The sequence below is a fragment of the Leptosomus discolor genome, chromosome 3 (genome assembly GCF_034619465.1).
Source record: "Leptosomus discolor isolate bLepDis1 chromosome 3, bLepDis1.hap2, whole genome shotgun sequence".
Taxonomy (NCBI): Eukaryota; Metazoa; Chordata; class Aves; order Leptosomiformes; family Leptosomidae; genus Leptosomus; species Leptosomus discolor.
In genome coordinates this window covers 8,897,369-8,916,184 of record NC_141393.1, presented here as the reverse complement: position 1 = coordinate 8,916,184, position 18,816 = coordinate 8,897,369, and the positions used below count along the sequence as shown (strand labels likewise).

The following is an 18,816-nucleotide window of genomic DNA, read 5'->3' as shown; positions in this document are numbered from 1 at the left end:
TCACCTTGTTCCTATATAAGTGTTAACGATTTGGTCACAGACCACTGTTCTCCTTCCTTCCCATCTGTGAGCACACGGTGACTTCCCCACCGTAACTAAACACAGCATTTAGGTAGTGAATTTGCTGAAAAATGGTATCGATCCACCCACTGTGCAGCTGTTTACTTCTGGCTTCTGCGTTTATACCTATCTCAAGAGCGACGTTTCTTGTTTCAAATTTCTTTCCAGGTACTATTTAACAGCATTATTTAATCTCTCTCATTTCATATTCATTCGCTTATTTCTGCTACACAGTTGTAAATGACAAGGTTTTTCATGACAGAAAACAACTTCTACGGTCTTAGGTGTACACATATGTTTCAATATGAAAGCTGAGCCTTACCTTAAACTGCTGACTTTAAAAGTAAAAGTATTTTCTGCTTCCTTTTAGCAAAACTTGGCTGCAAAAAAACCCTAGAGTCAACTCTTTGAAATTCTCCCCCTAATTTGCAACTACCCCTCCCCACACAGCCTGCCAGCATCTCCTTGTCCAGCCACTTTAGACATTTCACCCTCCACAGTCCACACAAACCTACATAAAAAAATAGCAATTTTTGTTATTAATAACCAACACAAAGCTGGTATTATCTGCCAGTTTCTACAGCTTTGCACCACTGTCATTAACGAACACCCAAAACTCTAAACGCAATTTTTTCAGCCCAACTGAATGCATTCTGGTGAGTGCATGTGAAAAAAAAATAAATTGAAAAGCTGAAGACTACAGTAGCCTCATGTTGACAGGTCACACTGATTCCAGGTCAAAGCAGACGCTATATTTGGCTGCTTTGATTATAATTGCTTACAGGGTAAAAAATAAATAGCAATTATCTCATTGTCACACAAGAAAAAAGACCTAATAAATGAACCAATCCTAAAGTAACATTGGAAAACAAATTATTTCAAAAGCAATCAGGGATAGTAAAATTCAGTTTCCAAAATTGTTTTTAATTGCCAACAGTGTCAACATTAATATTATTCCTCTATTGGATAATACATCCATTTTAGTTATGAAAGCATTTAGCAAACCAAAAATGTCAAACTATAATTATACAAGGCTAAACTCATGACTGTTTTCATCAACAGTCTGTAGCGCCATATCTGAAATCCCTAATTACAAGGGTCGTCTACACAAGCCGCAGTCCAACCCATGCATACACATGTTTATCTTGACTATTACGACAGTCCCACAGATTTCAGACCAACAAACAAAACAGATGAAGTGTGTAGGGGTGTTATGAAGTTAATCCTTAAGAGGATACAGGAATTAATTTTTCAAACTAAATTCAAAGCAACCAAACAAAAGCAAAACAACAAACTGCTACACAAAAATATTAAAACCTTGCAGAAGTGGCACTCCATTTAAAGGGTTTGCTTCAGTGAATTTTCAGTTTGCAGGTATTGCCTTTAACAGCTGAACCTGTACCACAAGAAAATAACGTACAAAATGGAGGATTATTTTAGCTTTTTCAGAAGATGCAAGACAAATGTGAAGTGGTCAAGACTCACCGCAGCACTGCACATGGATTTATTAACCATCATATTAAACCCAAAGTAGCTAAGCCTTGCAAATCTCTCTGCGCTGTATTTCCTTCTTCCACGGGCATGTTTTGTGGCCTCTTGACCTAGGTTAATAAGTCTTTATTCTCAATAACAACTGAGACCATGAAGACTCCCTGAACTGAACCCAGGCCTTCACTCCTGACAATTTCAGATACCGTGATGAATTGCTCAAATAACATCCTCCTGAGCGGGTAGCTTTCCCTGTAAAAGTAATGTCCTCTCCACAGCCTCCACGCATTTAACTTTCCGCAACTCTCTAATGAACAATTTCAGTTTTCAGTGAGTTTTTTGGTAAAAGACTTTTCTTCCTTTTTTGGCAGAAAGGCAGGGCAGGAATGTCTGTTTCTTCTGCAAACTGGCTGCCTAACCAAATAACTGTGAGCAATAATGGGCTCAAATTCTGGCAGGTGTAGAAAAGGAAATATATAATTCTCATACTAGCACGGAGTTATTCAAGTTTTTTTGCTATGTTTCCTGTGTGCCTGTAGGTGTCTGCATCATCATCCCCCAACATCACCTCCCCCCATCTTGTTTTAATCTGCAGCCTATTTCAACAAAGATTTAGGAGCAGGGCTGTGATCCCTGAGATGATTATGTTTCTACAGGTTCCCTGAGAATCAGCCCCGGGAAAGACAGGAGCAATTATAAATGCCCCTGAAAGTATCTCCCACACTGAGAACCAGTATCTTTTCAGATGTTAGGGAGTACAGACAGGAGAAAACCTTGAAAAAAAGTCCCAACAGAAGGAAAACCTTATATTGGCGCCTACAAATGCTGAGGCATCTAAGTCAACCACAAAACACAACCCTCCCTTAATATGTGGCGCACAACTGTTTTTGTAATTCTGCTATTTAGGCATGGGAAAAGGACCCTTTCTAAAGCCTCCTCATCTCCCTGCTTGCTCGCCTCTGTGCTCCTGGATAATTCCACCTCCTTAAGCCTAAGTCTAGGTTGGGCAGATGACAGCAGAGCTGGACTTCCCTTCAACGCAAGGGAAAACAAGGCCTAAAAAGCTGCTCGAGCTGATTGCTTCTCCTTGCTCCATTAAAAAGTAGAATTGATGCACAGCACGCACACATCAAATACCAACACGCAGAATGACGCACCAGAGCCCCTGTTTGGCACGTTCACCCTCTTCTCTCAGATGCGTGTCTCCAAACCAGAGAGACAGCCCTGTGGCCACCTCCTTCTCCTACGAGCCTGTGGCCAGCAGCTGGCTGAGGCAGCGAGAGAGGAGAAAGCAGCTTTTTTGCCTTTTTTTCCTGAAGCAAGGGAGGATGAGGCCTTAAGCAGCAGGTTGCCTCCTCATCAAAGGGCAATGTGAGGCTTTTACGCAACTCAGATTGGAAATAAAACTGATTTTTCATCATGCTTTCACTGGGAGAATTCAAGACAGAAAAGACACATTGCCCACTTCCCACTCCACAGTCAGGATGAGGCAAGAGTCAGACCAAAAAAAATCCACGCTGGGAAAACCTTTCAAGATTTTAAAACATTTTATGAAACAAAAGGTAAGAAAGAAGGAGAAGGAGAGAAAGGAGGAGAGGAGGGAGAAGGAGGAAAAAAGAAGGAGAAGGGGAGAGAAGGGCATTAAGAGACTTCCTCCCCTGAAACAGACAGGATAACAGGACAGCCAGGGGCAAAAGGCATTCATTCACATGGGATGGGGCCAAGTAAGGTTTAAGAGATGAGTCAGCTCCGTTTGGCTCAGGAACCCAAACCCTGTACCTTCTCCCATCCACAGCACCCATTACTCTGGGGTCAAATTCTTTTTTGACCAGGACTTCTGACAAAAACGACACACATTTTCCTATAACAAGCGTCTGTATTGATAATGCAATCCTTTGGAAAATTCCTAAAACATCCACAAATGTTCTAAAAATGTACTCACATGATTCAGCTTATGCTTTCACTCAAATTTATCTCCCTGATGGCTCTAACAAACTGCAGGTTTCTCTCCAAAACTCCGCTCTAGATTTGTTTGGAAATCTTTCAGCCAAACTACATGATTAGTTTTCATCCCTTAACCTTCCTAGTTACTCACGGCATGAATATGGAATGAATTTATAGCATTCCTATCCTTTAATGAAATGCAAAGATCCCGCATGAAAAAACATGTACACAGATTTTGGAGTAACACATGCACACGCAATACTCATGTGTGAGTGACATAGTCAAGTAAGAAAATCATGTCATCTGTAATTCATACCCAAGACTTCACATATCAAAAAACTGCATTCAAAGCAGCTGGTGGTCTCCTATTACCATGCTGGCTGCAGCAAGCTCTTCACATCTCATTAACAGCATAATGAAGGCTCAATCAGGGATACAGTCTATCAAAACTGCCAAACATAGGCATAGAGAGAGAGGCTAGATTAGAAAGATTAGCTTGAACCAAGGTTTTTATTGCTTAGATCCCAAAATTGGGAAAGAGCTAGTCCTGCCACAGAAAATATTTCCCAAGGAGCAAACAGCACACGGAGACAAAGATCAAACCCTCAAAGTGCTCAGAAGGCATCACACAGGGAAGGTGGCATCAAGCAAGTCACGCACACTGCTCATTTCCACAGGTGGTGGGGCTTAAAACCACCAAAGCAACTGCAGCATTGAAGCCAGAGCCAGAATAGAGATCAGGATGAGGACATGCACGCTTGCACTGATGACCAAGTGTACTTTGCATACATAACACAATTAGCGCTAATCTGAGCAGCTTTATTTCTCATGTATGCAGTAATTATGATTCAATAGGGCTTCATAAAGTTCTCTCTAATTACTGATTATATTTTTTGTATACTTTTATATGCACATATACATTTATATATTTTCAAACAGCTGGCACCAATGTACTCAGACAACATGTGATGAAGAAAGGAGAGGATGCTAGAAGAAGAAACCAGCACACAGAGGGGGTCAACACCCATCCATTGATGGAAAAGCAATGGTGAGAGCAGTGAGCCTGTCCCTGCCATGCCGCAATCTGAGCTGGGATCCTGGATGGGGCAAACAACTCTCCGTGGCACAAGTAGCCGCCAACAGCCACTCTCCAACCATTTTCAGCCTGTAGGCCCTTAGGCATCCTTCCACAGCAGCTCAGACCCTACTAGAAATGTCACTGCAAACTTCTCTGTCCGCAGTGCTGCCAGCACTGGTCATCTGCTGCTGCCAAAAATTAAAAGGGAGCACATGCATGCATTTTTTCTCGCTGGGCGAGGGAGCTGAGTCTGCTCACGGACAGACCAGGGAAGCCCCAAGGCCAGGACAAAGTATGAAGTGGGAGCTGGCAGCTGCAGGGGATGAAATCCAGAGGAAAAGAGAAAGAACTTGGAGGATGAGCCCATCCCTGTCTCATTTAGCTTCATCTTTAGTCACTTTTCACATCCTACTTGAGTAAGAAGTGGAAAAGCGCTGGTACACAGGGACATCAACTATTCGATCAATGAACACTGTCTGCATGGGGTCTTTATCAACCTCAGCCCATGCCAGCAGCAGTAATGGAGGCACAAATACAAGGAGCAATAAATGAGCAAACTATTTATCATGAACAAGCACAAAACCTTTCTCAGGTATTCTTTCTGAAATTAGCAGTGAACGCAGTTAGCCGGGTGCCTAACCAAGTGCAAGATGGTACATGCACGGTGATTTCTCACTCCAAAAGCTGCTTACTTTCATGCGGACGTGCAGGAGCGTGTTACCACCCACTTCACATACATTACTTGAAACTACTTTCTTAAATGACTGCATGCGAATTTTGATTGAAAACAAAAACTAAATCAGGTCTCAAACACTACCTAGATTATGAAGGGCAAGTTATATATAAAGTCAGCCGGTAACTTACACCCTGTATGTTACCTTTATCTCTGGTTTTATCAGACCTTCCTCACTCTTAGCCCTGCCAAGAATTAAGTTTACAACTTTTGCTTTATGTAGCAAGAAGAGATGAACTGGCAGTGTACAGCCTAGCAGCATGACATGGGAAGGACAGGGTGACAGCCAGCAAACATCAGAAGGACAGAAACATCAAGAAAGATGACAAATTATTTGAAGTGCTATAAAAGTGATATAAAAATAAATTGGAAAGGGAAATTTTACACCAAAGAATGTTATTTCTTGAGAACGAAGTCCATGATATTTGACTGTGGCCATCTCCTAAAGAAAAAGGTGCTCTGTTCTGAGGAACTGCAGAATCAGAAAGAGCATGTAGAGCATGGAAAGGATGCTGGGACGCTGCACGGCCAGGAAAATGGCCAGATTGATGTGCCTGATCTCCACCTCTGAAACCGAGATCTCACTATAAAGCACCTTTATCATGAAGAATAAGAAAGAAGCAGTTTGCAAAGACTCAAACAGATTTCAGCTTAAATGCCTCTGCAAATTAATACACTTCGTAGGAAAAAACCAGTCAAATGTGGTGTTTATTCCAAGCACTTTACTGCCTCAGACTCATTAACCCTGTACCTTATGTGCTCTCTTTGTAATGCAAATTTGCTACAATACTATGCTTTCCATAAAACATTCGTATAGACAAGCTCACACTGCTCAAATACCAATTGTAAGTGGAGCAAAAATACACTAAATTTCTCTTAATACTTGGGCTCTGCACCTAAGTCTTATCTGCATAAGCAGTTTGTGAGAAACCTTCTGCTGTTGCTGCAGCCACAGCAGCACAAAGGTGGAAGACTTCCCAAAGCAGCTGATGTAGGCAATTATAAACTGAATTACCACATGCAAAAGCCAAATGAAAAGACTTCGTAGAAGGTACCTACAGCAGAGGGTTTTTTGGGGAAGAGAGATCGTTACAGAGAGGAGAGGAGATACCCTGCATTTAAGGGGGCCCAGCATTGCACATACTGCACCTGCTTGCTGAGCTCCTATTTAATAGCCACCTGCCCAACCACCAGGGTTTGCTAGGAATCCTCACCACGTAGCACCAGGCATCCTGTTTCCAACTGCTGCACTGACAGGATGTAATACACCCATCCAACACGTGGAGCCCAGCAGGAGATAGCAAACCACCCCGATGAAGGTCTCCAGCCCAACCTGACCCAGATGGTCCACACAGTGGAAGATGACTAAGGGTTGGAGAGGGCTGAGGGAAGGGAAAGGTTCCCAGTTTATGACTTACACAGTTGCAGGAAAGGAGCAAAACATCACCTTAAGGGTGCAACGTTACAATGACTCCACGCTTCTCCAATGGACTTAGCCGTCGGAACATGAAATACCATAGCAAACCTATGGCCAGCTGAGATTCACAATATAAACTCATCTAAATCAATTTAAATACACAGGATAAATAAATGTAGGAAATTTTATGAACTTTTCCTTCTCCCTCCACAGGTACCAACTGCTTTTGTTTCAAGACGATCTATAATTGTGGCATCCCAAATTAAACTCTGAGCAACTGCTCTAATCCTATATTTAGTTTTGAAAATTGCCATTTCTTTTCCAGACTTGAAGAAGGGCCCAGAAACCTGAAAATTGTCTAATTTTTACAACTATACCAGCTGGCCTGATGGAAGAAGACACCACCTCCAGGTACAAACCTTTCCCAAATTTCCCAGAGCTAGGAGGCAGAACTCAAGACATCATTGCCTGAGGTGATAGAAACATCTCCACTGGTTTTCATCAGGGTTCAGAGCTAAGATGCACAGGTGACCAACGGGATGCATCTTAACAAGAAGGTTTCTTTATTCTGCATAATAACATGCCAACTGCAAGCCAGGTGTACTTCCCAGCCTGTCTGCTAGACCTGGTTCCCAATCATCCAAAATACATCAAGGATCTGTTACTGCTCCTGAATGCAGATGACTTCCCGAAGGAAACCAGGTGCTCAGGGGGATGATGCACATGCACACCACGATGCACCCACACCATGCAGGCACCACATGGCAAGGGCTTAGACTGGGAACTGCACCCCAGCACAACTACCCCGCAGTACAGACACAACCAAAGTGAATACAACTTAACTTGAAACTTTAAAATTATTAAAATAATTGAGCAGAGTCACTGGGGAAAAAAAAAAAAGAAGTTTGGGGGCAGGATCTACAATCAAAATAAAACCAAACCAGTAATTTGGCATACGAGCTTCACAACAAGTTAAGAAAATAGGTACTTGTTCAAACACCCACAGTGATTTCTCAGATGCATTAAAAGAGAATGAACATACTGAAACCTATTCGGTTTTGAAATTCAGTTCATTTGGCACATCCTCCACTTTCGAAAGAAAACAAACAGCAAATGCAGACAAGCCATAGCATGAGCAGCCATGCACTCTCCTGCCCACCTGCCTGAAGCCCGACTCAGAGGAACATCTCTGGCTATACAACCTTAGCTTCATCTTTAAACTCAGCCCTCAGCTCGTCCATTAAAATGGTCAATAGCAATGCCAGCTGAGTAACGTCCATCACTGGGAACTCATTTTTACAGGTCATTGGCTAGCCAGACAACAACAGCTTCTAGCCATTACTGACCTCTCTTCAACATGAACCGCTGATTTCCAGGGGAAAGACAAGCCATGAGCCATCCATTTTCTTAATCGTAATTAAAACAAAACCAAAACCACTCGACCGTTTCTATATGATTTTGTTCGTAAAAAATATAAGCGTGCAATTATCCTGCTACATTTCTGGAATGTGAACACTAACATAATAGGAATCTGAACGCATTCAGTTCATCTATTGAGGCAGGGAGTATCTTATTATAAGTAGGTGCTGTTGAACAAAAATTAGCATCAGAAGAGTTTGGATAACAAAATGTTCTGCTGCATCAACCCCCCAAGTAAGCTGACTAAACAGATTCAGACAGGTGTGTCTTATGATGGAAAAATTAACTGCAATGAAGAAAAGAATAAAATGCCCTTTAGATATGTTCCGTTATTGGAGTCATTAAGATGCAGAAGGAATTTTAAAAAAATGCCATCTCCATAAAGCTCAAGCACACATAAGAAGAAGCAAACAAATCTGCCTGGATGACTGGCTGTTTGCAGTATTGTCTGCTTTAATGGCTCTGGCAAAACTGGCTTCCTTAGTTGATCAGTCCTGCATCCACTGTACTACAGAGCTATATGATGCAGACAGATCTGGGGGTTTTAAGAAAAATGAAGTAAAACCACCACAACATACACCAAAGTCTGTATCAAAGAAAAAAAAAATACAGCCAGTTATTTCCTCTTACAAATGTATTAAATATTTGCCATTTGCAAAGATTCTCAATCAGAGAGACAGACTGCATCATGTTTGACTCCAGTAAAATGTCTCCTGAGAAAGTCTGCCTTGATCTAAAATTCTCATTCTTGGGTTTTAATTCCCAGTCATATTTACAGGAATCTGCTTTCTCCAATTTCCTAATTGAGACTGCATGGCTTGAAATATGCCCATCAGCTATCATATGACTGCAAATCTACTCAACTAAGAAATACACATTCTCAGGCGTCAGAAAATAATTAGGCACTCCATATTTCCCTGCAGCTTCCTGAGCATCAGGTGCCAATGACCAACATCAACAACCGAGACCACTGTTCCCGTCCAGCCTGACAGCTCCTGTACCTCAATGTTAGAGGGATTCATGGAATTGCTATCACAGTAACTATCAAGATACATGGAAACTGCACAATAAACCCACACGGGGCTGCATGTGTCCCGTTTCCACTCGGAGCTGAACGGATCTCCTACTCACCAGGCTCTCGGTCCTTAGTGGATATGCACTCTTTTATGGACTCTGTTATGCCAAGACTAGCTGCAGTGGGGAGCGGGCCAAGCAAGGATTCCAGTGCGGGTGGTCTTACAAGAGCTTCATTTCCATTTTCGCATTCCCCATCTTTTTCTTTTACTCTATCCTTCTCATGAAGTTCATTATAGAAGTCCTTGTTTAAGTGATTAGCAGCTGCTTCCAGTTCCTCATCTTCTGCCTCCTCCTCTCCAAGTACACTCGAGGTATTATCTTCTATAGAATCTGTAAGGGGAAAAAAAAAACGCAACAGATCATTGCATACCATCTGTTACAGAAACTAAATAAATAGAGAGGCGCTCACTTAAACGATAAAAATCTTTAGAGAAAATCTGTAGAAGAAATACATAATATTTTAGTACAATATATGAATACATGGAGTTTCCAGATGCTCTTCAAATTCATTACCTTGGCTATTAAAATGTATTTTTGCAAATATAGTCATAATTTAAAATAGAAATACTGTGTTATCAAATTATAGCAGGTTAAAAGGCCTTTGTGAGAGACGCCAACTACTTACTGGTCTAATTACAAATGAAAAATAGCCAGTTAAACCCGCACAGGGTCTTTCCATATCACTTAGTCAACCAGGGGATTCAGTGACAGAAGGGTCTAGATACTGGTCCACCGCACTTTCAGTGACGGATAGGAACATTCTCAGGTGCCAGTGCCAAGCTTATACTGCACCAGGAAAGAAAACCAACTGAAATCATTAATGAACTGTCATTGTAATGAACAATGAAGTTCTGGAGACTGATATATGAACCAACTAATCAGCAGACAGAACCCCAATGCAATAGAGATCTTGTACTATGGAAGCATATATATAGAATCATAGAACCATTTAGGCTGGAAAGGACCTCTAAGATCATTGAGTCCAATCATTAATATGATCACATTTATCACAAAGTTCATACACTTAAGACTGCCTGCAGGACCTGAACCCGTTATTACTCAAGTGGTCACAAGACTTTACAGACTTACCATCTTTAGTGAAATTTGCAAATACGCCTTTTGCTTTTGGTCTACTGTTTTCTAATTCAATCTCTATTTCATCTTGATAGCTTGATATTTCACCTGTGGTGATAAAATAAAATAAAACTCATCAATCGTTGACATAATCTTGAACAAATGAGTGGTATGTTACACTAAACCCAACGCGTACCTTCAAAATCTTCCAGCTTTTTTGATAACGCCTTCTCAAGCTGAAATGAAAATAAACCAAATAAAGATTAAATTATTAAAAGAACCCAACTTTGTACTGTTTGTGAACTGTATATAGAGGCACAGAATCACAGGGTATTTTAAAAGCATTAAGCAGGTTTCGAATCCCAACTCAAATTACTTTGTAGTGTCAGACAGGTAAGACAAAGTTACAAAATACTGACCAATTTCAAATGTTATCTCACCCATCTCTATACTACAAAAGGAACCTTCACTCTGGCAAGCTGCAAATAAAAGGTCCCATTCTTCAGCAGTCAGACTCTATGACTGTGTCTGTAGATGTGAGCAAGTGCAAGGACAGCGCTGAAACTGCAGTGCCTAGGCCAGCCATAGCACACAGGTGACAGCAGACTGAGGCACTGACCTACAGCACCTGGCACACTCTTGAGAACTCATAAACACACCTACACACCTTTAAATTATCGCATATTTAGAACAGTAAAAACAAAAACCTTGAAAAATTAATAATGGATGAATTGTCTATGACGTTAGTAAAACCTTCTCTGGTGCCAGCTTTAGTTCATGCTTTGTAAAGAAATTAAGCCACATGGGAACTAATCTCTGAGGAAGCAGGTGTTGTACCACACAAAAAAAACAGCAGTCTCATTAAAGTAATTAGGTCTTCATATGTGTTTTAAAAATAGTTATATGTAATGGCACTTCTCCTGACCATGGGTATCACCTTAAAAACAGCGCACGGTTCCTGATCCAATCACAAAGCTTACACCTTTGCAACCCCGATCCTTGCTAACCAGGGTGTAAGAGTGCATACAGCATATAAAAGAGAAGTGCAGACAGAAGGACAGCTACCCAAGACCTCCATGCCACAAGCTCAGTTTAACTTGTCGCATAACAACCTCCAGTTTTATAAGGACAAAAAGATTTGATACTTTGGTAAAAGGCCAAAGCACAAGAAGTGGAACACACATGCAGCAGGGAAGCAAGCATAAAGGAGATAGCGCTTAGTGTAACCGCATCAGCTGGCAAATGGGGAAGCATCTGGGCAGACTGTGCTGAGCCCTCATCTACAATACAGCAGTCGTGGGCTGAGCACCAAACACTGGTGTCCTGCAAAACTCGGAAGCTCAGCTGGTGCTCGTTTACTCGGCCACCCAGACATCCTGATCTGCACTAACGAGAGCAGCAGCTCTGTGCTTCCCACAGCGGCTGGCTAAGGTGGCAGACATACTTCAATACCTCATCAGGGGATGTTTAAAGCTACATATCTGAAAGAGCGTGTGTCTCTAGAGGAGTGAGCAAAAATTATAGAGAAAAACTTATATATATATATATATATATATATATATATATATATTTATATTTATATTTATATATATATATATATATATATGGGTTTTTAACTGGGAAGCTATCCCTTTGCCAGTAAAACAAAAAGATATCCTTTAGTTAATGGCTATCATGCGCACTAATGCTCACCTTTCTCTTAAGAACCTCAAAATAAATATAACTAAACCTTATCAAAGGCTGGTCAGTTATGCTTTAGTATTAACTGATTCAAAAAGGAATACTCAGAGGGAGGAGACAGGAAAGCAATATAGAGATCATCTGATTCAGAATTCACCTGCTGTATCTTCAATTTTTTTTGACCAGCTGTAAATGAAGGAGGATCACATTCTTCTTCCAAGTCAATCTTCATAAACTCATCTATGGTTAGCTGACTTGTTGGTGTATCTTCAAACTCTGTCAACCTACCAAAGCACACAGCACATTACCATAACATCTTTAAGAACTCCTTTAAAAGTAATAAAATTTGTCAGACTGCTAAGTTACAGAATAAACATGTCATCCTTAGAAACTCTGGCTCAAATACAGACTACATTAAAACCAAAGTGATAATAATCGTTTCATCTGCTGCAAAGAAATATCTTTTCATAACACAAATTAGCTTATGAATTATTAGAGTATGTAACACATGCTTTTTTTGATGACCAAAGACTGAACAGAAAGACCACAGCCCCTGCGGTCAATTAAGGACTGACAAAACTAAGACGAGAAACATAGAAACTCATCCTGTCTCATTGATTTTGTTATCAACGGCAACAACAAAACAGATTCCCAAACCAAAATACCCGCATCACAGTTTAGAAGTAGGCTCAAAAATATTCCTGATATGATAGTATGATTAATTTATGCAAAGCAAATGTTAAAATAACATATCTTCAGCAGACTGGAAGAGGGACAAGAAGTAATCTTCCCAGGACACACAGAAGCAGTAGTAAAATAAAGGGATCATCTGCATTTTGTACAGATGGAAGAGATGAATGCATGTAATTTTACAATAATATACTTTGTATTTGTTTAAAAGTTCCTACCTATGTGAGAGATGGGAATAGCTCCATGGGGAATTGCCATGAAAGCAGCTGAATCTTTCAAAGGAACTGAATCTTATACGAGACCACGTTGTCCTAACTTCATCCACAAATTTCAGCATTTTATACAGGTGGTTGAGAATGAGCCATTTTACAGATGGAGAAAGTGAGACAAAAGGTTAAGTACAAAGCCAGGTCAGGAAATGTCTGGCAGAATGCTTTTCTGACAGAAAGTGCCCCTTTAATAATATCAACATTTTCCATGGGAAAGCGGCAATGATGGGTCTGCAGCTGCTTCACCGGAATATTCCCATCTTCCAGAGGAAGCAAAGCTGACAACAGCTTCCATCTGCAAAGCTAGGAAACTAAAACCTGTGATTCAGTACTCCCAGCACAGGACCTTTCACCATTTCTCCCCCACTAAACACAGTTGTGTTTTTCTCCTCTACCTCTGATTGCAACAAAACTCCTTCCAAAGAAGGAATTTTCTCTAGGACAGAAATCCAGTTTCCAACCAACTCCAGGGTCAAAGCCCAGAGCACATGCCCACACTCCTTCCCTCACTATATCCTCAACAGTACCTGTATTTCTTTTTTTATAAACTAAAGAGCAAGACAAGATAGCCCATACAAAGGGTTGTAGGCATGCCGTAACTCCAGGACACTGCCTGGAGGCACCCTGCTCCCGGTACACAGACCCCAAGCCATGCACAGCATCTCACGTCCTGAAATGCGCAGGGAGAGCTGGGCACCTCTAGGCAAAACCAACAGCAAGCAGCACAGCTATGCGAGCCAGAATTAGTGCTGCTGAGGGGAAGAAAGCCTCTGCAACCCAGTCTTGTTTTTGGAGTGCAGGTATCTCCACAAAGCCCCAAATTAGCCATGTATATGAGTGACTGACAGCCCAAAACCTTCCCTCAGAGTACCAGGAACCAGCTCCCTCCTCCTCTCTTTCAGATCAAATTGGAAAGGAGAGGAGGATGCTGTTGGCAGCAGCAGCACCCAGCTTTTAATTAACAGACTAGAAATCTTTCTCAGCGTTAACGGGCTTTCAGCATGCATTACCCACCCTCCAGGAGGGAGCCTCATCTATCAGGCTAGAGGAAAAACCTGGCTAGGGCATTGTTATTATTATTTTAATTCAGGGTTCACCTAATGACAAATCCAAGCATCACTTCAGGAGCATGTATCTTCCCAGCCACCATCATTAAACTACAGTCATCCATCTCTCCATGTATGAATCATGCACTCACAGGCAGTCCCACTTCAGCAAGACTTTTCCTCCCCAACAGCCTCGCCTCATTAAAATGTTATTCTCCTCCCACTGCAAAAAGCCAACACGCACTTTGGCAAAGATGCCCAGTTTGTTTACCCCACACTTGCTCCGAGTTTGAGATGAGCAGCCAGACCCAGAGCCCAGCCAAAACAGCAACACCTCCAGGCACGCGGAGCAACATAGAATACTCCAGTGGCAAAACCAGTCGCTCATCAAGCAAGGCTGGTGACGAGATGACCGTGCTTGGGTTTCAGCACCTAACCCCGTGCACATCTCCCTGCGGACACCCGCGGCTCTGTCTGTCCATCTCCTTGTCCACCATGTCATGTGACTCACGTCACGTACCCTGCACCCATCAGACGTTAGCCCACGGCTGAACCGACGTGCCGACAGCTGGCACGAGCTTCACCTGAAGCGCCAGCTTCAGCCCTGAGCCTGAACGGCAGCACGGGTCTTGCGTAAGACATGCAGTGCATCTGCACTAGGACAGGGCAGAGCTACGCTTTGTTTGCTGGTGGTGCTACCAAGGAGCTCAAACCCACAGCACAGCTCGGTTTAACCACCTGACTCGGCCACCAGCATCCAGTCCCATGCTTGTGCCCTCCTCTTCCTCAGTCCTGATCCAAGCCAAACAGAGCGAGGGCTGACCAGCCGGCAGCGAGGGCTGCCAGCGTGACGGTGTACGCACAGCCCAGTGGCAAGCCCACATTTTGAGCAGTACGTTATTTCTTCACTTCTTGACGGTCTTAAGCACCAGGCTCTAGCCTTCCTCCTGAAATGAACCATCCCTGATGGTCAGGATCACAGCTTGAGCATCATCTCTGTGGGAGAGCGAGCTGTTCACACAACATTTTCTCCTTTAACTTGATATAAATAAATACCTGTGTTTGCCAACCACTTGCCTGCCTCAACATTTTACATTGGCTGATATCCTGTCTACATATTTTTAAACATTTCTTTAATTTTATCCAGTGTTTGGACACATGCCACCAAGGCAACAAACTGATGCAGGCAGCAGTCTACACCGCATGAAACAAGGTAACATTAGTTTGGCAGCTAAGGAAAACTGACGCCATCTTAATTATAAGCACAATAATTTCAGGGGCAAGGGAGTGCCCTCACAAAAAAAATATAACAGCTACAGGCTATTTTTTAAGCCCCTCACAAAAATGATATTCAAGTTCATTTTGCACTTCTGATAATCTAAAAAAATCTAATAAGAGTTGCCATTTCAAGTTATGCACAGAAGGAGGAAAATAAACAGATACACAAATTAAGATATTATTTCCTTGGCACAAATTCAAAAGGACTCTAAAAATTGAAATTTGGCAGACAAGTATTTTCTATTTATAGCTGAAGCAGAGGCAACCACTACAGCTCAGGCTAAGATTCAACTTCCAGTATAAAACCTCCTCTTACAGTTTCTCACAGCAAACTCTTTCAAGCAAATTCCTTTGGGAGAAAAGTTTTTCCAGAGCTTGGTGTCATCTGCCCCTAACCCCAACCTTTTTTTTTTTCCGAAGAAAAATTTCCATGGCTTTTGTGTCAACCGTTTATGGACAAAACCACACCTCATCTTCTGATAAAGCACTTTTGTGCACAAACAGTAAACTGATTCTGTTCACACTTAATTTAGCTCCCAATAAGGGAAAATGGGTCAGTCATTTTGAAGTTAGGAGCAATGTTTTTTTTAACTTTGTTTTGTTCCAGGGATACTGTCCAGTGGAGACTTATGAATCCAGTCTACAGCCAAGCGAAAAAAAAGACTCCTGTGTGCAGCTAGCGGCTCAGTTCTAATGTTTAATTGAAATTCTGCAGCAATGGGGTACAAAAGCACATAAAAGAACAAGGTCTTCTGCAGTCCAACTCACAAATGCTTCAGGAGTCCAAGTTCAAAGTCCAACAGGGACTTCTAAGCAGAGGCCATTTAGGAAAAGCCACGGTGTCCTCCTACATATACACAATCAGCATCCAGCTCTAGAAAGCAGACAGCATAAAGCACAGGTATCTTGTGCTGGACCTCTGTACAGAAAGGCAAACAAATTATAACTTCAGAGACGACTGGTTTTTTAAAGTGTGAACGTGAAACTCCACCTGAGCAGTCAGCCTTTAAGTTACCTGTTGTGAGAGCTTTTTTTAAAGTACTTAAAATATTATATTAATGGATTAAAAAAGAGTACTAAGGTGAATATTGGCACATTGTTAGCAGACATATGAAAAAAATTTTATCGCAAGATAAGCTGGTGGTGGTAATTAAATTCCTCTGATTTTTCACAAATTAACAGTATAATTAAAACCCCAAGTAATAACTTACACGATATCTACATAATCTTAACTGTCACATCAATTATAAATATTCTAGTAATAGATCAGCTGATTTGACAACTCCAACATTTGCAAGCTCTGGAAAAGTAAGGGATTTACTTTTGTATCCTAGTGAAGTACCAAAATATTGCAGTATATCCCCACTCAAGGTTTAACCTGATGTTCATTAGTGCTGTCTACCACTCTAAACCCATGCACTCACTCATAGGACAGAAGTTCAGAATTCACACTGATGTGGCAAACCATCACTACTTTTTATAGTAAAAATTTAACAGTTGATTGCATCATCCTTCTCCCCATTTTTTTCCAAGCCATACGTTTATGCATGAACTATTTATGGAATTATGTAAACAGACCCTAAAAGTGATACATAATAGAGAACATGTATCAAAAATAGTTATTAAATGCTTCTTACATGACATAAAAAAGTTCCCAGTATCCTTCGGTATGTAAATAAACAGAAGTGTAATCTCCTTGAATATGTAATCATTGTACATATATATAATTTTACATGTACTTGTAGCAATATAAAAAAGGTATTTTTAAAACCTATATGAATGAGCATTTCATTATTAAAGGTAAGGACAAAATCAGAGGCGATCCAGTTACTGTGGTTTTACAACTTAAAACTTTTCGAGCAAGCTGTGCTAAATTAAGTCTGTCTGTGTTCCCTGCCCCATGCAACTGTAAAGAGAAGTATTTTCACTTAAACAACTTCCATGGTGTACTACATTAATACATTTCATCTCTTTTTGCAATGGACTAAGCATACACACACAGTCATTTACTGCAAATTAATTGGTGACTAATAATTTATGGTGCTCATTTGCTGGCAACTCTCTGTTGTTTTTCTAAGTATTAAAGAATAGGTACCTTGGAAGATTTATTGTACTAAATAAAAGCACCCTTTAGAATCAGTTGCTTTTACTTGCTCACACCAAAACAGAGAACTAAAATTATTATAAATTCATTAGCATAAATTTTAAAGCCCTGTTTCTGCAAACGCTTCCACATGCGGTTAACTCAGGATAACTCTTGTGCACACGGCTGGCCCACCAGTAATCCCACTGACAGATCCCCCTGGCCATCCCAGAAGTCCGTCAGTTTAAACCACATGGATTTTTTTGTTCTTGTTTCTTTTTTCCCCCCTGATTCAAGTGCTAATGAAACAAAATGCTCTAGCATTCCTTAAAAATTTGTTTCATTTGCATGGTTCCTCCACTGTGGTCTGTCAAAAACACTCTATGATCTCCTGGAAAAGAAAAATAGCACACTGCTTAATTTTCTTAACAGCTGCTCAGATGAGGGAAGTCAATGACAGAGAAAACTGTTCACAAGATCTAAGCCCGAGTTAGTGGTAGTAAGTCAATTATTGTTTCAAAAGTAACAAGACACCAAATAATTTTGAAATGACATTTTAAAAATAAGTACAAAGTACTACAATATATTAGGAAACTACTTCATATATTGGCTTACTAGATGTATAGAAGCTGGATTTATGGAAAGGACCATTGCCTGTGAAATCGGATTCCTCAAAAATAAAACCTTTTTCCATTAAAACAGCCAATCCAACTTACAAAGGTATGCAATACCAACCCGCATGGATCAAGTTGCATTTCACTCGCTGTACCAGAAAGAGTTCTAGAGCCACTTGACATAATTTAACTGGAGACATAAAATATTTTTCCATTTACTTTCTTAATGCTTATCCAACAGCGGCCAGTGAAGGATCTCCACAGCTGTTGAGCTAAGACCAGAGCAGACACCACCACAATCTCCTTTACACGAAGTAACTTCCCCAGTTTTCTGAACGCTTCTCTTCATACCACACTTCAACCAAGAGCACTTAACACAACTCCGATGTACTGAACATCCTCTACCTTTCTCTGTGCTCAAATACCTTGGTTAAATGGCTCTCACTTAATTCACAGAATCATAGAATCATAAGGTTGGAGAAGACCTCTAAGATCATGAAGTCCAACCATCAACCCAACACCACCGTGCCCACTAAACCTCTCTTTCAGTAAAGAAATTTTTCCTAATGTCCAATCTACACTTCCCCTGGTGCAACTTGAGGCCATTTCCTCTCATCCTGTTGCTTGTTACTTGGGAGAAGAGACCGACCCCCACCTCACTACAACCTCCTTTCAGGCAGTTGTAGAGAGCGATAAGGTCTTCCCTCAGCCTCCTGTTCTCCAGGCTAAACAACCCCAGTTCCCTCAGCTGCTTCTCACAAGACCTGTTCTTCAGACCCATCACCAGCTTCATTGCCCTTCTCTGGACACGCTCCAACACCTCAGTGTCCTTCTTGTAGTGAGGGGCCCAACACTGCACACAGCAT

At 41.3% G+C, this 18,816-nt stretch overlaps 1 protein-coding gene across 3 annotated transcripts in view; it reads right to left on the bottom strand.

Moving 5' to 3' along the window:
- BRF1 (BRF1 general transcription factor IIIB subunit) overlaps positions 1–18,816 on the bottom strand; it is a 171,026-nt gene that overhangs the window by 58,871 nt on the left and 93,339 nt on the right. For all 3 annotated transcript variants that reach the window (XM_086463613.1, XM_086463611.1, XM_086463614.1), the window contains 4 exons: positions 12,128–12,254; positions 10,487–10,526; positions 10,306–10,398; positions 9,271–9,546 (listed from right to left, as the gene is read on the bottom strand). In XM_086463613.1, coding sequence (XP_086319739.1) covers positions 9,271–9,546; positions 10,306–10,398; positions 10,487–10,526; positions 12,128–12,254 — 536 coding nt within the window. The remainder of the gene's footprint in view (positions 1–9,270; positions 9,547–10,305; positions 10,399–10,486; positions 10,527–12,127; positions 12,255–18,816) is intronic.